At 41.8% G+C, this 18360-nt stretch overlaps 1 protein-coding gene across 1 annotated transcript; it reads left to right on the top strand.

Moving 5' to 3' along the window:
• Positions 1–690: 690 nt before the first annotated feature.
• abcg4a (ATP-binding cassette, sub-family G (WHITE), member 4a) lies at positions 691–17631 on the top strand. Its single transcript, XM_069668069.1, has 15 exons — positions 691–811; positions 2406–2643; positions 7661–7778; positions 7911–8043; positions 8122–8172; positions 9150–9295; positions 9390–9513; positions 9709–9823; positions 9903–10042; positions 11954–12052; positions 12166–12334; positions 12427–12527; positions 12602–12760; positions 13839–13957; positions 14139–17631. Exons 2-15 carry the CDS (start codon positions 2415–2417, stop codon positions 14362–14364), a joined length of 1929 nt encoding a protein of 642 aa, XP_069524170.1. The 5' UTR covers positions 691–811; positions 2406–2414; the 3' UTR covers positions 14365–17631.
• Positions 17632–18360: the final 729 nt, after the last annotated feature.

Genomic DNA, 18360 nt, shown 5'->3' on the forward strand with positions numbered 1-18360 from the left:
TTTATTAGGACTTAAAAGGTGTCTGATCGACTGTTGCACTGCGTTTACAAAATATTTTTTTCTCTGAGATTTTATTTATCTAAAACATGAGTTCCGGATTAGGATTATAGGAGGAAACGATCAAAGCCAAAACAGTATTTTTCCCCCCTCCAGTAGCATCCTGCCAGCAACGCCCTGCATCCCAGACCGGCGTGCGTACCACACAGACGCACCAACCGGTAAGAGGATCACGGCGGCTGCTACACCGAGCTGCTGCTGCTGCTGAAGCATCTGCAGCACTGTACGCCTGTTTTTGTCTCATTCCAGATGTCAGACACTGAAGATTGTCATCATCATCTTCATCAGCACTGCTGAGGATGTGTGTGAGTATCCGGAGTATGCGAGTTCAGGACGGATGGATGTGATGAAGGTAACAATCCTACCGAGGAAGAAAAAAAACATGACAGGCATCCTGTTCCCCTGACGGCTCTCCGGGATGCAGTCATAGTTTGAGGCCGGACATTGCTTTAATCTGTGGAGTTGCTGTAGTGGATGCGGGACGATGTGCGCCGCACCCCGAGACATATTGATAAAGAGAACACAGCTCGGTCCTTGAATGCATCTCAGCGGAACCGGATTTTTCCTGGACTGTGGCGCACAGTGAGCATCTTGTTGTTGTTGTTTTTTTCTGAGCAGGCTAGGACTGTTTGTGGGACCTTCTGATGTGGAGGGATTGTGTGCTTTTACCTGAAGGCATCATCTGAGCACTGTTGCTCTGACCCGGAGAGGAGAAACCAGGGCTGAGCTGCTCACCTGGTCATCATAATAAGAAGTATGTGCAAAAAGGCGCGTGCGTGTGTGCGTGTGCATGTAAAACGCAACACACAGTAGGACTGAATGTATGTACTTGGAACAAGCTCATTTATGACTCATCTACCTTATAAAATAGTCACTTCTCCCTCCTGCTCTCCCTTTCTCCAGCCTGAGTAGTGTCTCATGGTTTCATCCTCATCAGTTTGCTGTTAACAGGTGCTTTTTGAAGAGCAGGGAGCATCTTCATCATCACTGACAAGTCACACTGCAGAGCACAGAATCACTGCAACACTATCAAACACATTTAATACCCATATTTCACTTTAACTACCTAGCTATCTGTGTGCGTCCTTCTGCGTGTGTGCTCACGTGTCCTGGCTTTTGGGCCGCACATAACAGAACATGGAGGCCTTCATCTGACTAAGAGGCCATTAAAGCCTGTCAGTGTTTTTTTTTGCAGAGCTTATATGCAGGCTGGTAATGGAAATTCACTAATGGCGGGGTGGTCAATAGAAGTCACGGTCAATTTTCTTCACTGCTCCTCTTTGCATGAAGATGTTTTACTACACGTACAGCACAGTAGGTCATGGACAGTAGACGGTAACCAGAGAGTACTACAGGCCTGCAGGGCATTGCGATGGAGGAGTTGAATTGTGTATACAGAGTCACTGAGTTAGACCTAGACAATCACTGTTTATGCATGTATATAGGTGTGTTGCCATGTGCTGTTATCTAATTGTATTCTCTTAAAAGGTTCAAAGCTGTCTTTCAGCTTGTCTTTTAGTAGTAATGGTTATTTAGGTCAATTTCAGGCCTTCATGTACACGAAATAAGCATTTATTTTGTTATTCCTAAGTCAACTACTAATAGATTTTCCTCATCCATGAACATTTCATTGATAATTACATGGCTCTTCATATGCAGCTAGACTCTAATCCAAAGTAGGCCACTTGATTAAGTTTAGGAAAGTCATTTAAATTATGCACATAATCCTCTAATTTCATTTCAGTAAGTACTGGAGTATTGTTTTTGCTAATGACTTCATCTTATTATTGAATAACACGATTCTGCAGATATCCTGACGTCGTCAGTATGCTCATATTTTAGGGAAACAACGCGTTTCAGATATTAAAAAGCTAAAGGATCAGCAGCTGCTTTACCTGCTTTAACACACACTTCAGTTTAGGAGGAAATGTCTGTGGATCAGCAGTATAAGCGTGCTGCAGGACTGAAACCAGATCCTGACTCCTCACACTCTGAATCTCATTCCCCTTAAGCAGGCGCTCCATGAGATGAACTGTAATCAGATCATGTGCAGCACCTTGTTTTAAGATGAAGCCTGCAGTCATCCTAAAATCATCTTGCATGCAGCTGCACCTTTGTTTCCACACATCTGCTTAGGAAACAGTTTTATGTTATGCTAGTTGTATGGAGGCCTATAAGTCAGTCGGACATCTACAAAGTAGTAAACAAAGGAAAGTGTGTGTGTGTTTTTTAATGACTTTGTTCAGGTGAAAATAAGTGTGAAAATGAGGCAGGACTGCACCCTCTTATTTTGAAGATAAAAAGTGGAGGAATCAGTCAATATAACTGACGTGTGTCCTCCTTTGCAGCCTTTCAGCATGGCTGAGAGGACCCTGGAGCCGAGCTCGGTCAGCATCCCCATGGAGGAGACCAAACTCCCCGGAGGAGCTCCCCAGGAGGCGCCGCTGCTCACACACCTAAAGAAAGTGGAGAACCACATCACCGAGGCCCAGCGCTTCTCCCACCTCCCACGCCGCTCCGCCGTGGACCTGGAGTTCAATGAGCTCTCTTACACCATCCGCGAGGGGCCCTGGTGGAGGAGGAGAGGTACTGCACGCTCAGCACACATAGTAACCATGATGGATGAGTAAGCCAGCACCACCTGTGCCGATCAATATCTGGAGCGCAGAAATGTTCCAAGGGAAGCATTTTGTGACATTTAAGAAAAATATTGTTTCCTCCGTCTCTCGCGCCTTGCTCTGTTGTTGTGACACATGTAGCCCCGTCCATTCCTCACACACACACACACACACACACACACAGGTCCACCATGTTGTAGCAGTAAGGCTTGCTGCGCTCAGCAGAGTTTAGACATAGTAAATAATTTACACTCGCAGGTTGGCACACTGCTTTCCTCTCTTTTTCCTCTGTTGTCTGATGGCAGGCGGTGGCAGCGAGTCAGGACTGACCTGCTCATGAAACATTTAAACTCACTAACCTTAATAATGACAATCTCTTAAACCTTAAACTGTCCTGTTTGGCTGCTTCTGTTACATTCTGTACATTCAGAAGGGGCGGGGCTTCAGAGGCATCCTGTATTTACATTCTCCATACATAGAGGCCAAACATGATGCATTGCGTGTCGTCTTGTGTTATTCCAGTCTTGTGTAATATTGATGTGCGTTACGAAAGCCTGTCAAAGGACAGCATGAATGTATGGAGAGGATTCATGAGGTTAAAAGGAGGGACACGCAGGGAGTGGTGGTCATTAAGAGCAGCCTTTGTGTGCGCGCTGATGTTGCACATGTTTTCCCTCTTTAAAATCAACCTGTGGTTTCTGCTTTTGTTTGTTATCTCCTCAGGGGGCCTCAGCTCATCAGGCCGGTGATGTGTGAACAGGAAGTGTCTCAGCTTTTACTAATTAAGCCTTTTATTAAGACGCTCGTCTGCCATGTTACTCTCCTTGCAATCTCCCCGGATCCCCCCGTCTTAGACAGCACACACATCCTGCTTTACTGCCTCTCCACTCACATAAAAACGAAAAGCCACACCTACCTTTAATATCAGCGACTTGCTGTATATTTGACCCGTGCTGCTGTTTATTCTGAGCGGCTTGTCGGTGTTTGTGTCTCATTTAACAAGCTAAGCGCAGAGCTGATTCTCTGCAGTGCCTGTCTGCCTGATCAAAGCAGCAAAAAAAAAGAAAACAGGTGTAATCACAGCGAGCTTAAGGCTGTTGTTCTGCTTTTGTACTTATTTCCTCTTGGAAGAAACACATCCTTTGTTATGTTGTTTCTGTCGAATTATATGCAATTACACAGCTGGTAGAGAGGAGAGAGGGGAACAAGGATGACGTGTGGCATGAACCATGAGTTCATCCCATGATGTCATTTGTAATTTGTGTTTTAGTCAAACTACTATGAGTCATTACCTAAAGTGTATGACGAACAGGAAATGATTCTTAAGAGGACGAGGCTGTAAATGCAGTAAATAAAGAGCACATTCTTTTAGTGTAAAAGGGTTCAATCAGGTTAGTTGATAGATGATCTGCGTCTGCGTTTGTTATTGTACCTTGTGTCGTAGGTGAGGGCGGACATTTATCCCTGTTATGATGCTGTGACCTGGTTCTAATGTTCAGGGTATTCTCCTCCTGTTGAGGTATTCTCCCGTTGAAACTCAACACCAACCGTGGAAGGGGGAGGACAGGAAGAGGGAGGGAGGGATGGAGGGAGGGAGAGTAGGATAATGTTGACATGCCCGGAGGTGATTTCAGCTCTGCATTTTGTTATTTACTGCAACAGCATCTCTGCACTGATGGTCAGACTCTGTAAGGAGGAAGAGGAGTGTGGTCATCTTATAGATACAATCACATGTTTTACTCAACAAGCACTGCGTTGCCTAGAACAAACAGGCGATGGAATGTAACAGAGTACATTTACTCAAGGGCTGTACGTACGTAGTGTAAGGTTCTTATACTCCACTTGTGCGCTTTCTTCTCAATCCACTTTATGCATTTAATCCATTACAGTTGAGAGGGATAAAGTGCACTTTTTACATGTATTTGACAGCCTTAGATTTTTTTCACAATAAGATTTAATCTCACAAACAAAAAATGCACTAGTACAGTTTTTGATAATCTTTTCATTGTTCTCGCTTCAGAAATGATAAGAATACAGAAAAATAAAGTAATAATATTTTCACTAATTTTGAGACGGGCATGTATCTCTAAGTATTTATAAACCAAACAATCAATTAATCAATGGAGAAATGAATGAGCTGTTCAATTTATGACAACATGATTTACAGTCCAATACAAAACACTAGAAATCAGCTCAGTCGCAACTACATATCAAATGTTTCATATTTTTCACAAATAAGATGCACATAATATATATTAATCTAATTACATATTATTTATACATTACATTATCCAAAAGGCAATTTCTCTGCATGGAGTACTTGTAAAACTACAAATACATTAATTCTCAATGCAGGACAATTACTTGTCTTAATACCTCCTCTGTCACTGCACCTTTTTAAAAGCATCACAAATTATAAATCAAATGTATGACTGTGAGGCATAGTGAGCTAATCTATGCAACTTCACCACTAACATTTACTTGCAAGATGGTGATGCAAGTTTACAGTTCTCTTAAATCAGATTTAAAAATAAACTCTGTACAAGAAGCTCACTGTGATGTGAAGCAGTCTTGTATTAGCTTATTAATCCTGTTCTGATGTAGACTACAGGGTCAGACGAGGGTCAAACAGCATTCAAAGCCGAGCACTAAGTATTTGTCATACGAAGAATGGTAGCAGTTGATGCAGAGTGAGCATGTTATCTGCTAAATGTGCTAAAGGACCATTAGAAAATGATATTATTGTTTCATTTTGGTTCTTTCATTCCTTAATTTTCGTTTGTACAATTTTAAATATTCGACAAATTAATTTAAAAATATGTCAGCAGTCTATAAAAAAACTTAATTCCACCGTACGAACATATGTATTGCTTATCTTGAAGGTGAAATCCACTATCTTGAAAATTCAAGGTCTGTTCACAGGTTTTGGGGAATACTAAAATATATGCAAGAAAAACGAAAAGCCCTTTGAGTCCAGCGTGAGTTAAGTCAGATATCAAGAGATATCAAATACAGTTAAAGGTGAGGAGGACTACAAGTTTGGAAAAATTATGGGTGCAAAAAATAGGGGTGTAGGGATAGAAAGAAGTGAGCTTACCAGACTTCTGTAGCTTGCTCTTCATCACTGCTATCATCACTAGCTGCTGGAGGCTACATTAGCCGCTACTAGCATAACGGCACTGAATATCTAGTCGAACTGCCAGGGGTGCAGTTGCATTATGGGTTATGTAGGCTCCAGGTTTTGACAAGAAGGAATGTGTGTGATAAAAAAAATATCTCATTGCACTTCTGTAAGTCCAACAAGAAGATATGCTGTTGTCATTAAAATCCATCTTTTCATCCCAAAGTGTGACCACAACCTAGCTAAGAACGTTAGCATACAGGTAAACAAGATAAATACCAATAATCATTGACTGTATGGTACAGTTTACATAATATTAGAATGAAAGGGGAATTAAGGTAAGATATCAAAGAAACACTGGTTGAGTGTTAGAAAAATCTTTTCTTCTTATAGTAAATGGAAACGTTTTATAACTGGTGTAAGGATTCAGCTGCATTTATGTCTTGGGCTGCAATTAAGGCAAGGGATAACCTCGCCTGAACCTTGGCTGATAACCAATTACTTTGACATAAGATTGCTGAGTGTATATTGCCACATGTGTGTCTTCTTGGTGTCATGAGTGGATGGTGAGGCGGTCAGGTCTGTGGCTCTCATGAGACAGGGTGATGTGCCTGCAGCCTCGCACAGATAAGACCATCATTATGTGCGACCTACAGCAGCGGGTTAGATCATCAGTATGCACCACATGCCAGAGCAAGGGCTGCTTCACCGACAGCCGGCTGCTCTGCTGTCTGAGCCGAGGCGTTCTGATGTAATAACAGTGCGAGGAAGGAGGGGGCACTGCCATTAGGCTACTTCGCTCATATAGTAAGGGTTTGAGGGGGCTGGCAGCTCTGCTGAGACCCTAATTACACAGCCTGAGACATGCCTGCAGACAGTTGAGAAATGGGTGAAGCGAGGAAGACAGGGGTGACAAGGAGGCTGGATCCTTACAGTAACTTTATATATAATGAATGTTACTGTTTCCACTGTGCTTAAAGCATCACAAGAGTTAAGGAATGCATCATGACATAACCTGAGCCATCTTCATTAGCAGGCCACACCACTAGGACCACTTTTAAAACCACTGCAGGGAAGTGATGCCGGTGGTTTTTCTGTTGGCGCCACATGGGTCTTTTCTTCAGCTCTCCTAAAATTGTGTAAAATATTTTATTTTCTTCTTATTCGTTACAGCTTCACCTTGAATCCTTTATTTTTCCCAGACACTGATAACAGCTTGCACTCCTTTGTCTGTCTAACTTCCCATTTCCTGCATTTTTAGTATCTTTTTTTTGTAAATGTAGGTTACAGTCAGTGTAGCTTGAAAATAGGGATACTGTTTATATATATATATATATATATATCACAGCATATTTGTTACACTATTATCTGTCTGGGAATTCCTGGTGTTCAGATTTAGTAGAGCGTGACCTTCCTTGCAGGAGCTTGCTATCTGTAAAACCATCCGTAGCACCACTTTAAGAGTCAGTGAACTGAGTTTAAGGGTTCAGTCAGTTACAGCCAAAGAAACAAGCCGTTAGACTGAACCACGACCTCTGTTCCACCTTTTTAACTTTCTCTGTCTCCGACTGAGATATAAAGATGTTATTAAGGTGTGCACAACTGTTCAAGCAGATGGACCATTACTTAAAAGATCACAGGGTAAAGAGAGTATATAGAGAGTAAAATGATTTTATGTCAGCAGAAATGTTCAGTATTCATTCTTGTCAAGAGCAAACATCAATCCATATCTTACTTTTCTATTTGGCTTTTTTTGTCATTAAGACAGAGACAGACAATCTTTGGAAGAACATCTGGTACAAATGAAATACAATTACAAGCCAATAACAGCACCAGAAATGTAACATTTTTCCCTCTTTGTCAGGTTACAAAGCCCTCCTCAAGTGTCTGTCTGGAAGATTTAACAGCAGAGAGCTGATTGGCATCATGGGACCTTCAGGAGCCGGGAAATCCACCCTGATGAATATCCTGGCGGGGTACAGGTGAGATGTGAAATAGCATAGGGTTTGAGCAGATTATAATCTATTACAACTGTGCATGAAATCATATTAACTAATTGAATTTAGTCATTTGAAACTGGCAGGAGTATAATTCTGTTATTTGTTTGTGAACAGGGAGACGGGCATGAAGGGGCAGATCATGGTGAACGGTCGACCGAGGGACCTGAGGACCTTCAGGAAGATGTCCTGCTACATCATGCAGGACGACATGCTGCTGCCACACCTCACTGCGAGGGAGGCCATGATGGTGCGGTCGTCTTAAAATAACACCTCATTAAATCTAATTGTGCAGTTAAAAATGTGCTGACCTCTGTGTGTCTTTCAGGTTTCTGCAAATCTGAAACTGAATGAGAGCATGCAGGTCAAAAAGGAACTTGTGAGTCTAAATGAGTTGATTACATTATATTTCAATCGGTACATGAAACAAACATGCCTTTGTAATGTTGAAATGTTTCAATATGTTTTATTGTGTGAAGTCATTGTGGGTTATACTGCATATAAAGGAGAACACCGGCTTTATCCATTCATTATCTATACTGCTTATCCTGTTCAGGGTCGCGGGGGGGCTGGAGCTATCCCAGCTTTCATGGGTTGAGAGGCGGGATCAATCACAGGGCTCACACATAGAGAAAGATTCACAACTACGGGCAATTTAGAGTCACCAATTAATCTAACGGGCATGTCTTTGGACTGTGGGAGGAAGCTGGAGAACCTGGAGGGAGAACATGCAAACTCCACACAGAAAGGCCCCCTTCGTCCAAACCTGGACACAAACTAGGAATCTTCTAGCTGTGAAGCGACAGCCCTAACCAATGCACCACCGTGCAGCCCCAGCACGTATAAATATTCATATAAATTTACAATTTTTGCGTGAATAAAATTATGCCTCCTGCTTTTAACAATATTTTTATATAATAAAAATAACAATAACTTCTCCTTCTAGCTAGCTTAAGCTACATTTTCACACAAAAACATCTTAAAGTTTTGTTCACACAAATGAACAACACAAGAAAGAACAACAGTCTCCAACCGATGATTTAATTAAGAAAAATGTCACTTGTACTTAGCTGTTTCCAAATACACTTTCACTTGTGTTCCATCCGCAAAGAAAGCCAACACTTCAGCAGAAGAAAAACACTAAACTCTTCAGGCGTTGATCACATGATTTCCTGTTTATATGGATTACACTCAGGTTGATGTCAACCATCTCGTTTACAGCCAGGTCCTTCTTGCATTACCACAGAGAGTTCCACATCAAAACACACATCAATATTATGATATAAGGTTGCATCTATCATGATATCCCTGTCATCATCATGTACCCATATCTGTCCCTGTGTGTGTGTGTGTAAGGTGGATGAGATCCTGACTGCTCTGGGTCTCCAGGAGTGTGCTCAAACGCGCACCAACTGTCTCTCCGGGGGTCAGTGTAAAAGACTGGCCATCGCCCTCGAGCTGGTCAACAATCCTCCTGTCATGTTCTTTGATGAGCCAACCAGGTAAAAAAAAATACCCCCACAGTTTGAATCTGTGTAATCTCAACAGAAATACGGATTAAAAAGAGCGTCTGTCTCCTTTTGCGTCCCATCTCAGTGGTCTGGACAGCGCATCCTGCTTCCAGGTCGTCTCCCTCATGAAGTCTCTGGCTCAGGGCGGACGGACAATCATCTGCACCATCCATCAGCCCAGTGCCAAGCTCTTTGAGATGTTTGATAAGGTAACTTGAGTGCTTAAAGTGCCGGACACTTCTGGCCTTCCATTAGCCGCTGCTCAGACCAGGACAGTACAGGTTAGCATGATTCATTTTATCCAGCGGACGAGTCGATACGCAGGCCTGTTGTTCATTTATTATTCAGAGAGGCAGCGTGTTGGAAACTATGTTGATTACTGTGTTCCTGTGTTCCCCCACCAGCTGTACATCCTCAGTCAGGGTCAGTGCATATACAAGGGCACCGTCCCTTACCTCATCCCATATCTGAAGAACCTGGGCCTGCACTGCCCCACGTATCACAATCCGGCTGACTTCAGTAAGTCAACTACCTCTTTAAGTTCAAATAAAAAAGTTTGTGCCTTTTGTTCTTACTAGCTTTCCCTCTCTGTCCACAGTCATTGAGGTGGCCTCAGGAGAGTACGGGGATCTGAATCCGGTGCTGTTTGAGGCGGTGCAGGGTGGTCTGTGCTCTGAGGAGGGCAAGAAGAACTCCAGAGACAAGAGTGACTCCTCCTGTCCCTCTCAGTGTCACAGTGTGAGTAATACAACCTAAATTCTTACAGATCACATCCTTGCATTACATAATCACAGAAACATGCAAACTCTGTAACCAGGACACTGAGACTGTCTGCGTTTACTCGTCTCAGAGTTTGTTCAATAACAGGAAATCGCATCAGATTTCATCAGTTTCCTTTAGCGGCTTGTGATGGACTAATCTTTTACTAGGAAAAAATAGGTCATACATTCAAATATACAAAGCTAAAGTACTTTAGAAATGATAAATTCTCTCTTTATTCAATAGAAAACGAGTTTTAGTTGCATCCATTTGACCAAAAGTACTCTATAACTTGATTTTAGAGGTTCAAATGTGCTATCACACCCAATAACATTTTACAACCTGGCAAACTTTGCAACATTAAAACAAAATAGTCCATCACCTGTCCACCTTATTACTTATTTTGCCCTAAACTCTTCCTCCTTTCCTCCTCCCCATCGATCAGTCTCCTCAGCCCGTCTCGAGCGAGCTTCCTCTCGCTCGCTCTTTCTCAGCCTCTTAAGTCGTTTTTGATAAGAGCATCAGCTAAATGCTAAAACTGTAAATCTAAACCACCAAAAGCTCTCTACAGCGTTACTCCTACATGCTGCAGATTTGCCCTTCTGCTCCTTTAAACATTTTATCAGTTTATTGATTTCCTCTACGTTGCCCTTTCTTTCTTCTTCTTTCTTTCTTTCTTTGTAGGCATCAGGCAGTAACCTTTACCATAGACAAGGAGATCATTGTGTTCTTTATGCTGCGCTTTTCTTATGTGCTGTACGGTCATGTTGCTATTTTCTGCTATTTTCCTCCTAAGTTTCCTCTTCTTTGATTGCATGATTTAAGATATTGTTTGAACTTTAGTGACCTTTTGGATTCATTTGTCGGCTTCTAAAAAATAATCTGCCATCATTCATCAACTAATGTTTGATGCAGACCCAGTGTGCGATCTGTGTTTGCAGGTCTGAATTCATTCAGGAGCAAAATGTATGTCTATGCTGACATTATAATTGTTAAGAGAAAGTGAAATGTCTCTATAGGGACTTTGGAATATATTTTGTATTATTTGTTGCAATATAAATTGAATAAATGATTAGACCATGTCATCATACTTTTAAGAGCAGTTAAAGATTGATTCCTAACTTGACAATGAATGAAAAGCTATTATTTCTCTTTTTGGCTAATAGTTTTCTCGTGTTTATGTATACAAATAGTTTTCTTTGCCACTCCTGCAGGATGCGAGGTGTCTGACTCGTGCTCTCCAAAAGGCAAACTCCCATGCGATCCAAAAGACGAACGCGACAGATCTAAAATGAAACAATCAGACGCTTTAACAGTTAAATTAATAACGCTAACAGTTCCGTTCACATTCAACTCATTAACTAAAAAGACTACAAGATGCCTGTTATCATATCGGCGACGGTCAGAAAATCTGGTGCTCCCCGTCGTGCTCGCTTGAATGCCTCATCTACAGAGCATGTGCCAACACATGCCAACATGGTTTTTACTACACTTGGTCGTGCTTTACGATACTAGGAACAATTTCTGATAGCAGGATTAACAAATTTAGGGAGCACAGACATCTTTATAAATGTGCTATGATATAGATATAGATGAGATAAGAAAACAAATATCATGGGAATAAGGTTCAAGATAATTCGAAGCTTAATCCAAAAGGCAGCCGGACTTATTTGAAGTTCTTTAAGACGTATTCAAGAACTTCAATCAAGTCGAGTTGCCTTTTGGAAATATAGAAAGATATGAATCAAAGGTACATACCACAGTATATAACTTTTTTATTAACTATTTTCAAATGAGGCACCTTCTGTTAAAATAAACCTAATTTTCTCTACGGCTCTAACGATGTGTATAACATCACTAACTCCTCGTTTTCACTGTCTTTCTCCACAGGACACAGGAACCCTTGAGAAACACAGCTTTGCCACCAGTACATTCACACAGTTCTGCATCCTCTTCAAGCGAACCTTCATCACAATATGCAGGGACATGGTAAAATAAATATTATATAAACTACTCCTGCTCGAACTCAGGCTGTAATTGTCTTGTTGGTATCACTTATAGGGTTCTGGGTAGAGCTGATGTTTGTTTTGTGTGCTGTCCAGGTGCTGACCCACCTCAGGGTGATGTCCCATCTGTGTATTGGAGTTCTGATCGGCCTGCTTTATCTCAAAATTGGAAATGATGCCAGCAAAGTCTTCAACAACACTGGCTTCCTCTTTTTCTCCATGTTGTTCCTCATGTTTGCCGCCCTGATGCCCACCATCCTGACCTGTAAGTGTAAACCAGAGATGGGAAACATTGATTTGTCGTGTCGTTTTCCTGGTTGAAGTGGAAAGTATTTTAACGCTGCTGTTGTTCCACAGTTCCTCTGGAGATGTCTGTGTTTATGAGGGAACATCTCAACTACTGGTACAGTCTGAAGGCCTATTACCTGGCCAAAACCATGGCAGATGTACCGTTCCAGGTAATGTTCAAACACATGATCATACAATGGTTTGGACATTTATACAGAATGTTTGACTGACATCTTCTTTGCAGGTGATCTGTCCGATCATGTACTGTAGTATAGTGTACTGGATGACGGAGCAGCCTCCTGAAGCGGGTCGATACCTGCTCTTTATGGCCTTGTCAACATCCACCGCCCTGGTAGCCCAAAGCCTGGGTCTGCTTATAGGTGCAGCTTCCACATCTCTGCAGGTAGGCAAACCTCCACACCTTTATTTAACCCTCCTCCTTGCTTTTTGTTCATTTGAAAGTTTGGTGGGTGGCATGGTGGTGCAGAGGTTGGCACCGTCGCCTAAAAGCTAGAAGGTTCCTGATTTGAATTCTGCTTCAGCCAAAGGGGGGCTTTCTGTGTGGAGTTTGCATCTTCTTATTGTGCGTGCATGGGCTCACTCCTATTACTGAAGCTGCCTCCCACAGTCCAACGACATGCTTGTAGGTGTGAATGCGAGAGTGAATAGTTCTCTGACTTGTGACCTTGTCCAGAGCGTATCCCGCCTCTCGAATACTGACAGGGATCGGCTCCAGCCTCCTCAAACGGATAAGCAGTATAGAAAATGAATGTTTCGTTTTGACTGCTAGGATTGGACTGTTCGGATTCTCAGACTGGATCTCTAGATTTGCTGAATCGTTTCTGGGCTCACCACGTATATGAGTCTGAGATGTGTACATATGAACACGATTCTTTGACCTAGGAAGCCAGTGATGGTTATTTTTCAAAGTAATATATTTCCACATTCCAGGACAGATATCAAAGTGTGTTTACAGTTGTTGACAGTTGAAACTGATATCAGTACATGCTAGCTTAGTGCAGCATCTTGAGATGGGGGGCCTCCGCCAAGAAAGCAGGCATGTGACTCCTTATTTAAATGTTATGTGTCCTTGGCTTTACTTACCATGTAAGCCACTATTCATCATTTAGGCATAACCAACTTTTGTGTAGAGTTGGGGCTGTGTGTAACCTTATTCTGAGTTTGTGAAAGCGCTGCGTAGTCTGGTAGATGTTAAACGGTCAGTAAATCCCTGTAAATTGTAGGGCTCCCCACTTGTTAAACTCTGTAGCGTATTTCTTGTCTCTGCTAAAGACTAGAAGGTCAACTCTACATTAGCGATAATAACACATCTGTCAGTGCTGCATTGTGGGTAATGTAGGCACAAGGAAGAAGAACGTGTGAAATACAAAATGTCTCTGGTTCTGCTGGATCAGTTTTTATCCTTCTACTTTAACTGTAGGTTTTTTGAATATTGCTAATATTGCTATTTCTTTTCACAGGTGGCAACCTTCGTTGGTCCAGTCACAGCCATACCTGTGCTCCTCTTCTCTGGCTTCTTCGTCAATTTTGACACCATTCCTAAGTACCTACAGTGGAGCTCTTATATTTCCTACGTCAGGTACTTCCACCTACCTCACTCAATTTATACTTCAAAGAGAGCTCAACAAGTCTTTGTACATTTTTGTTTATTTATTTTAGCCATAGGGCTTTGTGGTTGGGCTGTCTCTGATCTGAAATTATTATCTTTGAATGAGCCGGGGTTCATGAGGTTTTGTAAGAAAAAATATGCTTGCTTTCAGGTACGGCTTCGAGGGGGTCATACTCTCCATCTATGGGATGAACCGGTCAGAGCTGGAGTGTCCGGGCGTGGTGTGTAAGTTCCAAAAACCAGAGGAGGTCCTGCAGCTGCTGGACGTGGAGGATGCGAAGCTCTACGTAGACTTCATGGTGCTGGGGGTTTTCTTCCTGGTCCTCAGACTGGCAACTTACCTGGTTCTGCGCTACAAAGTCAAGTCAGAGCGCTAAGACGTCCAGACGGAAACACTGCTGGATTCGGACGCTCGCACATATCCTGGAAGTGTGAGCTCGTAAGCAAATATATAGTCTCTCTTTCTCTGTCTCTACTTCACGTACATGTACAAAGACGAACAAGTCCAGCACGAGGAATCATCAGAAAGTTTTGCTGCACCATTACTCAAACTGTACAGTACAATATCATCTTTGGAATGGTTTATTCAAGACAAAGGAAAGTCCAGACTGTGGATTGTTCTTCTGCCCCTGCCCATTATTAGTTGTCCTCCAGATATTTTTCAGATCATCTTTACCCTCCAGAAGTATCAAGTATCTGCACCATACATACACAGAATACACAACAGAAATTATAGCATGTTTCTTCCGACTGAGAAATCTGGAACTTATTTGATCACTCCAAGAAAGCGCCACATAATTTATGAGCTCAAGCCCCAGAGATTGCGGGGAGCCATAGCAGCCATCCTGGTGCAAGAGTGTCCGACAACTTAAAGATCCTCAGTCCAGTTCCCTCAGAATGTAATCCAACACGTCAAGATACCCCGGGAGCAGGATTTCAACATGGACATCCTTTTATTTCCAGCAGGAAAAGTGGAAACTTTCGTGCCAGGAAACCTTTGTACGGCTCTCCTGTAGGATCATCTCATCGGGTACTCTTACCAAGACACTAATGGCTCATCTCTATGGAAAACTACCAAAACGAACCGACTGCCAGCGGATGACTTTCCACACTTACCATCTACGGTGTGGATCATTTCCGCAGGCCCCATGCCCTACCATTCACAGTGGTAGAGCCATCAGTCATGGAGGAAACGTTTGTAAAAAATGTCCCCCTGCGAGCAGACCTAGGACTCCTTGCTTCCTGAATATACATGTTTGTTTCTGCCATGACTGAGGAAGCATCCAGGCAAAATGTGAAAGCAAGCATGACTGCTATTTCCAGCCTGATGCGGAGGGCTGTCTTAATCATACCGGGTGAAACGGGGGATGAGTGTTGTAGGTGAAGTGCAATAGCATATTCTATTGTAAAAAAAAAAAAGTGTTTGTCAAATCTGTGTCGCTCTTTTGACACAATTCTTTGAACTGCTTGTTTCCACTCTTTAGCTGCCTCCTCTCTGAGCTGCAAAAGGAAGCATCCCTTTTTTTCTCTCCTTCTCTTTCTCTCTGTTCTCTCTGCTTTGCTGATGTCTGACAGATGTGTCTCGTCCAAAACAATGCTAGATACTTGAAACGCAGGCTGGGCAGTTTTTGTGCCTCTGAACTAGAATGATTTCAGTTTCCTCTGCTTCATTTTGTTTGCACAGACAGAACACCTTATTGCAAGGTACATTCTTCACACACAGGTACATATACACACAGGCGCACACACGTACACACACACACACACACACATTCACCCTTGACAACGTTAAGAAGAGCCTCTCCTTGTCACAGGGCAATGCAAATATTTTCAAATAGACTTGCTATGAAATATTTCTTACTCAAACTATGCTACTTAGTAATCCTTATTATAATGCATAAAACAATGTGAGTATATAATCGATGATTGTACAGTGAATATGTCATGCTGTAAACAAATGTACATTTGCACTTTTCAATGTATGTTTATTCTTTTTTTATTTATTTGTATTTAATTTTATTTTTATATATCTATGTGATGAGTGCTGCTTGAAAGTATAACGGGAAAACAGCAACTGAATGTTGCATGTTCACTTTAGGAATGAAATATATGAAATCTTGAGTTTCAGAGTAAAGCATTTCGGTTTTATTTCCTCATCCAGACGTATTTATCCTACCGTGTTTGAGGAGATCGAATCCTCTGCTTTCTGCTGAACATTGTTACGAATATTTGGAATCAAAAGCGTCACGCGTGTAGATAAAAAAGAAATCTGGAGTAAGGTCACCTAGAAGTGTGCGAAACAGGCTTGATGGAAGAAGGCAAATATATCAACCAAATGTATTAAAGTGTAGCTAAACACTGGAGTCCTGCACAGAGAGACGACTGCAGCTGCAGATGTTTGTCATTAATAGCAATAGTGCACATTGTGATGTTTAATTATACCTCCCACTGCTGTGGCATCAGTCACTTTATGTGTTTTGTAATAGGTTTTACAGTTTTAGTATGTGCAATAACCATGCAAAGGTACTTTCGCTCCATGAGACCCATATCATGAAAACAAAATGTGACTTCTCATCTTTAGTTGTGTTTGTGTTGCTTCTTTTTGTTGCTTCTGTTTAACACTGGCTCATTTAGTGGACATGTATGACAGATGACCCTAAGGGGCCTAACTGTAAGGACAGGAGGAGAATAATGATAATAGTAAAATGTACTCTACATGGGTCCTGGATAACTTAAAGCCACTCTTTCCGTCCAGGACAATATAATTGGCTCTTTAGGAAAATGTGTAGCATGGGGAAAATATTGCATAAAGTCAGTTTTACTGCCGACACAGCAGATATGTGTTTTAATTTTCCCCCAAATTGTATCCAAAGCCATGAGCTGGTGGAATATCTGCAAGTTTAGCTTGCTGCAGAAAAGAAACAGCTCCAACCCGAGAACAAAGCAGGGATTATTAGCTGTGCTGAGGTCATTAACCAGTCTGGGAAAGTGTTGGCCTGAGGTCTGAAGGCCTGTGGTACCAAAGAAGAAAACGAATCATCCTTTATCTGCTGCAAAATGTAGAATACAGAGGGAGCAATTCTCAGTAGGATTATGGTTTTAAATGTTCAAATCTGACTAAAGAAGAAAAAGATTTTTCAATCCTAAATTGTTTCTTCTGACATGTCTTGCATTTATTTTCCCTCTCGGGTCACAAACGCGATCACTGACTGATCTGATTTTACTCCAGTGGAGATCCTGAATAACTGACTCTTAATTAGATCTACATAATCATGTGTTAGCTGTATTAATAGGCTCTGGAAGTGATTGCTCTGAATGCAGCTAATGAGAGTGTTATGTTGTAATCAATTTTTCTTCTTCACTTTTATTTATCATGTCACAATTTCGCCTGTTTATCATAATCAGCCACCTGACTTTAGTGCACTCTATCATGCATGTTAAATAATATGCAGGCTATCCCTACAGAACGCTACGATTGTCTGATTTAGTTTTGGAACTGAAGGCTGTTTAACACAGATTATTGTTTTTGTTTTTTGTCTGATATAATTTATCATTTACACTTAAACTAATGGTTTCTCAACTCAAAAAATGCAAGTTCTGTATACTGAACGCTGTTCCAAGGATTATAATAAAGATAATTTATAACCTTTGCTCTTGCTCAGTGATGTGATTTGCTTAAGATTAAACGTCACAGTAGAGGCATCGGAGGCAGCCTGCGATGTTCCTGAAGTTCCCAATATCAGCTTCCACACGCTTCATTTACAGCCCAATGGCGCCATTTTCCTGATGATTGCAGGAGCGGTAATTGCAGGCGAAAGAAATGCAGCAATATGAGAGTGGTTGAAGTGCTTCCACAAAGGCTTCATTCAGAGTGGCGAAGCAGTTTAGTCTAAGCTCATATCCATCATAGCGTTAGACGTCTCAATTAAAGCTGAGAGCAGGTGACAATGAGACTGGTATTCATTGCCTCAATCACACTGCAGCACTATGCACACTCAGAAGAGCTACTTTTAAAAAGACAGTTAGCTAGACGGGGTCAAGTAAGGAATCTATTCCAGACCATGCAGGGCCTTGAGCTACTCTCATCGTTGCATATCAAGTAGGTGAGAGAAAATATATTGGGATGGGGTGGGTGTTGCAGGGGTAGGAGTCAGTGGAGGAAGAAAGGGCAGCTAATGTCAAATCAGTACATACTGCCTACTGAAGAGTTTCCATGGTTGTCATTCAGACAGATCACATATGATATAACTTGTATCTAAATCTCCATTTACCTGTATTAAGCCCCAATTAATGTTGCCAGTGAAGGCAGAAAGCATGTAGGCACATTATGTATAAATGCTTGATTAGGTTGTATACTTCAATAGAGGGCTGTT

The sequence above is a fragment of the Semicossyphus pulcher genome, unplaced genomic scaffold (genome assembly GCF_022749685.1).
Source record: "Semicossyphus pulcher isolate SPU_LCO1_2020_fin unplaced genomic scaffold, fSemPul1.0.p SCAF_10, whole genome shotgun sequence".
Classification (NCBI taxonomy): Eukaryota; Metazoa; Chordata; class Actinopteri; order Labriformes; family Labridae; genus Semicossyphus; species Semicossyphus pulcher.